General features: G+C 46.0%; 1 protein-coding gene across 1 annotated transcript in view; it reads left to right on the forward strand.

Moving 5' to 3' along the window:
- The window catches only part of LOC307232528 (solute carrier family 12 member 2), a 23,586-nt gene extending 17,151 nt beyond the window's left edge, over positions 1 to 6,435 (forward strand). The window contains exons 23-26 of the mRNA XM_080003567.1: positions 90 to 176; positions 612 to 747; positions 3,292 to 3,359; positions 6,292 to 6,435. Of these exons, the coding sequence (XP_079859693.1) occupies positions 90 to 176; positions 612 to 747; positions 3,292 to 3,359; positions 6,292 to 6,427 (427 nt within the window). The 3' untranslated portion in view covers positions 6,428 to 6,435. The remainder of the gene's footprint in view (positions 1 to 89; positions 177 to 611; positions 748 to 3,291; positions 3,360 to 6,291) is intronic.
- Positions 6,436 to 7,500: the final 1,065 nt, after the last annotated feature.

Below are 7,500 nucleotides of genomic sequence, written 5' to 3' on the forward strand. Positions count from 1 at the left end.
ATATCTGACCATTTATTTAATGATTCTGCAGAACTAACTTTATATACCATTATATTCATGGTGTATTATCTGCGTGTACTTTTCACCAGCATGGCCACTCTGCTGAGCAGGTTCAGAATCGACTTCTCGGACATCAACGTTCTGGGAGACATCAATACCAAACCCAAGAAACACAAGTAGGAGACCAGTCCAGTCCAGCTTACTCCTATCTGGCCCAGTCCAGTCCGACCCAGTAAATTCCAGTCCATTCCAGTCCAAGCCAACATAGTCCAGTCCAGTTAACTCTCATCCAGTCCACTCCAGTTCATTACGATCAAATCCAGTCCTGGTCATCCCAATTCAAATCCACTGAAGTTTAATCCATTGAAATGAACAAGTCCTATGTAGAGGAATACACAGGCTGTTGCTAGAGCAGTGTTTACATACAACCATAGTTCCCAAAATGTCATATAACATCCTGGTACTTTTCACATACTATTTGATGCGCACTGTGGTTTCTGAAGTACTAAACTCTAAATAGTGAGCCAGTGCTCAATTTCAGACCCAGTGTTCGTCTCAGTGCTTATAGTGCCGTCTCTGTGTTGCCGTGGTAACGGTGGGATGTCTTGCAGCAAGTTGAGCTTCAAGGAGCTGATGGAGCCGTACCGCCTGAAGGAGGACGACATGGAGCAGGACGCCGCCGAGAGGCTGAAGGCGTTGGAACCCTGGAGGATCACCGACAACGAGCTGGAGCTCTACAAGGCCAAGGTCCCACGCTTGCCGAAAACTTACCACAAAGTGCTTCATATATACTGTATATACTGTATTTATATATATATATACAGTATATATTTATATATATATTTATATATATACACTGTATAGAATTTTTCCCGCATCCCGGGGGAGGTTAGGGACATGGAATCCGAGTTGGTCATGTTCAAAACCTCCATTGCAGAGGCGGCTGCTAAGAGCTGTGGTCGGAAGGCAGTCGGTGCCTGTCGTGGCGGTAACTCAAGAATCCGCTGGTGGACACCAGTGGTGAAGGAAGTCGTCAAGCTGAAGAAGGAGGCCTTTTGGGCTTGGCTGGCCCAGGGGTCTCCCGAGGCAGCAGACGTGTACCGCAGGCCACAAGGGCTGTGGCTTCGGCGGTCACTGAAGCAAAAAAAACCCGGATATGAGATTTGCCCTGAGATGCTGAAGGCTCTGGACATTGTTGGGCTGTCTTGGTTGACGCTCCTCTTCAGTGTTGCGTGGATGTCGGTTACATTACCTGTGGAGTGGCCGACCGGTTGGTGGTTCCCATTTTTAAAAAGGGCGACTGAAGGGTGTGCTCCAATTATAGGGGTATCACACTGCTTAGCCTCCCCAGGAAAGTTGATTCCAGGGTGCTGGAAAGGAGGCTCCGGCCGATTGTCGAACCTCAGATTCAGGAGGATCAATCCGGATTCCGTCCTGGACGTGGAACAGCGGACCAGCTCTTTACCCTTGCAGGGTTGCTGGGGGGGTCGTGGGAGTTTGCCCATCCAGTCTACATGTGTTTTGTGGACCTGGAGAAGGCTTTCGACCGTGTCCCTCGGGGGATCCTGTGGGGGGTACTGAGGGAGTATGGGGTACTCCCTCATTCTGGGCACAAAGTCAAACATATTCTCAGTGGGTGTTGGACTCCGCCATGATTGCCCCTTGTCCCTGATTCTGTTTTTGATATTCATGGACAGGATCTCAAGGTGCAGCCAAAGGGAGGAGAGTGTCCGGTTTGGGAACCTCAGAATTGCATCTCTGCTTTTTGCAGATGATGTGGTTTTGTTGGCTTCATCAGAGCGTGACCTCCAGCACGCACCGGGGCGGTTTGCAGCCGAGTGTGAAGCGGTCGGGATGAGAGTCAGCAACTCCAAGTCCGAGGCCATGGTTCTCTGCCGGAAAACGATGGATTTCTCCCTCTGTGTAGGGAGGGAGTTGCTGCCCCAAGTGAAGGAGTTCAAGTATCTTGGGATCTTGTTCACGAGTGAGGGGAAAATGGAGCGTGAGATGGACAGGTGGATCGGTGCGGCGTCAGCAGTGATGCGGGCGTTGTGCCGGACCGTTGTGGTGAAGAGGGAGCTGAGCCGGAAGGCAAAGCTCTCAATTTACCGGTCCATCTACGTCCCAACCCCCACCTATGGTCATGAGCTTTGGCTAGTGACCGAAAGAACGAGATCGCGAATACAAGCGGCCGAAATCAGTTTCCTCCGTCGGGCGGCTGGGCTCAGCCTTAGAGATAGGGTGAGGAGCTCAGACATCCGGAGCGAGCTCGGAGTAGAGTGAGGGGGTTCGGGCATCTGATCAGGATGGGTAGACCCAGACACGCTGCACAGCTGGCCTGGGAACGCCTCGGGGTCCCCCAGGAGGAACTGGAAAACGTTGCAGGGGAGAAGGGGGCCTGGAGCTCCTCGCTCAGCCTGCTGCCACTGCGACCCGGCCCCTGGGAAAGCGGAGGAAAATGGAAAATAAAAAATGGTGTATATATATATATATATATATATATATACAGTACAGTACAGTATATAGACACATTGTATATATTTATATATACTGTATATATATATATATACAATACAGGTTTACATGTAGTCCAATGGGGCAGACATTCAACATTCAAAACTTTCAAACAGTTTTTAGAAAACTCACATTAGTCACATATCTTATATACATATCTGTATTTGAATGACACTAATATCCCATTTTATTCAATTCTACTTTTTGTAATTGTCACAGTACATCAGCAGAGTGTAATGTTGCTTGATGTAAGGTTGACAGAACGAAAAACTGGAGCTTCCTGTTTCTAGTGTCTTCCTGTTTTTTTAATCTATTACTTCCTATTTCTAGTCTCTTACCTCCCGTTTCTACTTGTTTGCTTCCTGTTTCTAGTCTATCACTTTGTTTCTGGAGTATAACTTCTTTTTTTTATCTCTTACTTCCTGTCGCCAGTCTCTCACTTCTTGTTTCTAGTCTCTCACTTTCTGTTTCTAGTGTCTTACTTCCTGTTGCTAGTCACACTTCCTGTTTCTAGTCTTTTACTTCCTCTTTCCAGCCCCAAACTTTCTGTTTCTAGCGTTTTACTTTCTGTTTTTATCTTTTACTTCCTGATTTTTATCACTTACTTCCTGTTTCTAGTCCATTACGTACTCTTTCCAGCCCCATACTTTGTGTTTCTGGTCTCTTACTTCCGTGACGTTTTGTTTTTTGTTTGAGTTGTTTGCCCCATTGGACTGCAGGTGTTCAGCAGGTTCAAAATGGTGGAACCAACATTTTAACCTGATGTGTTGTTTTCAGACCAACCGTCAGATCCGACTCAACGAGCTTCTGAAGGAACATTCCAGCAACGCCAAGCTCATTGTCATGTGAGTGGCTCCACCTTCCACGAGGAAGGAATCTCTGTCTGTCTGTCTGTCTGTCTGTCTGTCTGTCTGTCCTTCTGTCTGTCTGTCTGTCTGTTTTTCCTTTTATTATCTCAACAACCATTCATCCGATCTACTTCACACTTGGCGGTGTCTTGCTCGTGTAATATTAATAAACTTTGAATAACAGCGATCAGTACACATCATCAGTACACCAGGATGTGATGTCACTAGCACACCAGGTAGTGATGTCATCAGCACACCAGGAAGTGATGTCATCAGCACACCAGGCAGTGATGCCACTAGCACACCAGGTAGTGATGTCATCAGTACACCAGGAAGTGATGTCAGTAGCACACCAGGAAGTGATGTCACTAGCACACCAGGTAGTGATGTCACTAGCACACCAGGTAGTGATGTCATCAGTACACCAGGAAGTGATGTCACTAGCACACCAGGTAGTGATGTCATCAGCACACCAGGCAGTGATGCCACTAGCACAACAGGTAGTGATGTCATCAGTACACCAGGAAGTGATGTCATCAGCACACCAGGACGCTCCCGATGCTCCACCCACAGAGCAGGTGTGGTGGTTTGACGCTTTCACCCCCACCCAAAAAAATACAATGAAAAATGTGTCGTATGCAAATCAATGTAGTTTACACTAAAACAGGTGGAGCATCACATTCACAAACATATATCCTGGAATGTAATGAATCATGTTGAATTAGTGCTTAACATTACATGAACTTTCATTCTGATCACCAGGATGAAAAAATTAGAATGAAAGAATTAAAAAATTAGAACGAAAGAATTAGAATTGAAATACACATTGTTATGGCTCAGATTTATAGTTTTAATCTTCTCAGCATTTTTCAGGCTAAAAGTGTCTGAAACACAACAACCGCAGTACACACAGACATGGTTGAGGTCTCGTTAGAACCGGGGCGTTTCACAGGTTTTGTCATTCGCGTTCGATCAATATCGATCTACATTTGAAGCAGAAATGAGTGAAAAACTGTTGTACCATTACAGGACGTAGGAGAACGTTGGAGAAACTTAATTAGTTTCAGGAGCGGGAGCTTTGTGACATCATCAACCAAAATTACGTCACTTATTTCACATAGAACTTATTCACATCCAGCCACTTGGGCCTGTGGATTGCAAAACGTTCACAGACAACCCGTGTAGACAGACAGCCCGTGTAGAGAGACAACCCGAGCAGACGCTGCATTTACATTTACATTTACATTTAGTCATTTATCAGACGCTTTTATCCAAAGCGACTTACAAGGGAGAATAACATTCAGCTACATTGCGACAGAGATTAGTGTAACAACAACATTCGTGTAACAATAAATACTGCAAGGTGGTGCTATTGTAGGTTAGGAGAGGAGGTACTCACTGAAGAGCTGGGTCTTCAGGTGCTTCTTAAAGACAGAGAGGGAGCTCCCCGCTCTGGTCATTTTTGGCAGCTCGTTCCACCAACGTGGAACTACAAATGAGAATAACCTGGATTGCCGTGGTTGTATGGCCGGCAGAGCCAGGCGACGCTCATTTGACGAGCGCAGCATCCGGGGGGCAACATGTGCTCTTACAAGAGCATTTAAGTAGGCGGGAGCATTCCCAGCAATCACTCTGTAGGCCAGCATCAGAGACTTGAACTTGATGCGGGCGGCTACAGGTAACCAAGCGGCTACAGGTAACCAAGCGGCTACAGGTAACCAAGCGGCTACAGGTAACCAAGCGGCTACAGGTAACCAAGCGGCTACAGGTAACCAAACGGCTACAGGTAACCAAGCGGCTACAGGTAACCAAGCGGCTACAGGTAACCAGTGGAGCTCGATGAGCAGCGGAGTGACATGTGCCCTCTTTGGCTGGTTGAACACCAGTCGCGCCGCCGCATTCTGTATCATCTGTAGTGGCTTCACCGCACAGGCCTCAAGCCTGTTAAGAGGGCGTTGCAGTAGTCGAGACGGGACATCACCAAGGTTTGTACCAGCACAAACCTTGGTGATGTCCCGCCTCGACTACTTGGTCGTTTAGTGCAATTTAATGAATTTAATGGACATTTAATGGAAACTCGGAAAACTGTAAATCGTGCTGCGTTTCACAGAACCCTGAAAACTATAACCGGTCACAGAAGACGTCTTCGCACCGTAGGAAGCTCTAAGAACCATGGGAGGAACCGACATTTTCTTTTGTGTCCGCACTGCGTCATCCAAGAATGTTCATTATTGTTAAAACACCGTTCTTCAGGGGCATTGAAACTACACGACACAAGAGGAACATCCAGCAATACGATTTGTTTTATGAAACCTCGGAAACCTGTACTACAGGTATTCCTCACTAAACGACCAAGTTCTGTTCCTACAACCAGGTTGTTGATCGAGGACTTGTGTTATTTCACGGTAAGGGGGCGTAGCTTCTATATATAGTGTCTATAGTATATATAGTATATACTACAGTATATAGTGTATATAGTATATATAGTATCTTCTTCTTCTTTTTCTTTGGGCTACTCCCGTTAGGGGTCGCCACAGCGGATCATAAGGGGGCGTGGCTGGTATATATAGTATATATAGTGTATATCACTACCTGGTGTGCTGATGACATCAGTGCCTGTAGACTTCCCACCGCTGGTTGTAACTGACCAATGGGCAGAGCTTCAGTATTTTATTCGTGTTAGAAAGATTTTGTTTGTGCAAACGTGACAAATAAACAAGGTTTTAATTAATTAATTAATTATCAAAGATGTTTCAAGATGCTGACTGTTTATCTTCTACTCTCCTATCTGTCTGACTCTCTGTCCGTTTATCTGTCTCTCTCTCATCTATATTCCTGTCTCAATCCCTGAGCTATCCATATTTCTGCATTTCTGTCATTCTGTCTCTCTCTCTGTTTCATCCCGTCTCTCTCTCCCTCCCTCGTTTAGGAGCATGCCTCTGGCCAGGAAGGGCGCGGTGTCTAGCGCCCTCTACATGTGTTGGCTGGAAACGCTTTGCAAGGAGCTTCCTGCTCTGCTGCTGGTACGAGGAAACCACCAGAGTGTGTTGACCTTCTACTCCTAACACACACACACACACACACACACACACACACACACACACACACAAACTACACACACACACACACAAACTACACACACACACACACAAACACACACACACACACACACACACACAAACTACACACACACACAAACTACACACACACACACACACACACACACACACACACACAAACTACACACACACACACACAAACTACACACACACACACACACACACACACACACACACACACACACAAACTACACACACACACACACAAACTACACACACACACACACACACACACAAACTACACACACACAACACACACACACACACACACAAACTACACACACGCACACACACACACACACATACATACACACGCACACACACACACACACATACATACACACGCACACACACACACACACACATACATACACACACACGCACACATACACAAACTACACACACTTTACACACACACACACACATACACGCACACAAACTACATACACTTTACACACACACACACACACACGCACACATACAAACTACACACACTTTACACACACACACACACGCACACACACATACACGCACACAAACTACATACACTTTACACACACACACACACGCACACATACAAACTACACACACTTTACACACACACACAAACTACACGCACACACTACACACACACATATACACACACACACACACAAACTACACACACTTTACACACACACACACGCACACACACACACACACACATACATACACACACATACACAAACTACACACACTTTACACACACACACACACACACGCACACATACAAACTACACACACTTTACACACACACACAAACTACACACACACACTACACACACACACACAAACAAACACACATACACACACACACACACACACACACACACACACACTCAGATTTACTTGAAACAGATTGAAACTAAACTTGCTGCCGCTCGGATGTCGTGTTGCTGTTCTTCTCTTCTCATGATGCTGCAGAAACCACGTCTTCTTCCTGTTCCAGACAGGAAGTGCTTAGGCTTTATCATTTCATT

The sequence above is a fragment of the Zeus faber genome (assembly GCF_960531495.2).
Source record: "Zeus faber genome assembly, chromosome: 7".
NCBI classification, from domain to species: domain Eukaryota; kingdom Metazoa; phylum Chordata; class Actinopteri; order Zeiformes; family Zeidae; genus Zeus; species Zeus faber.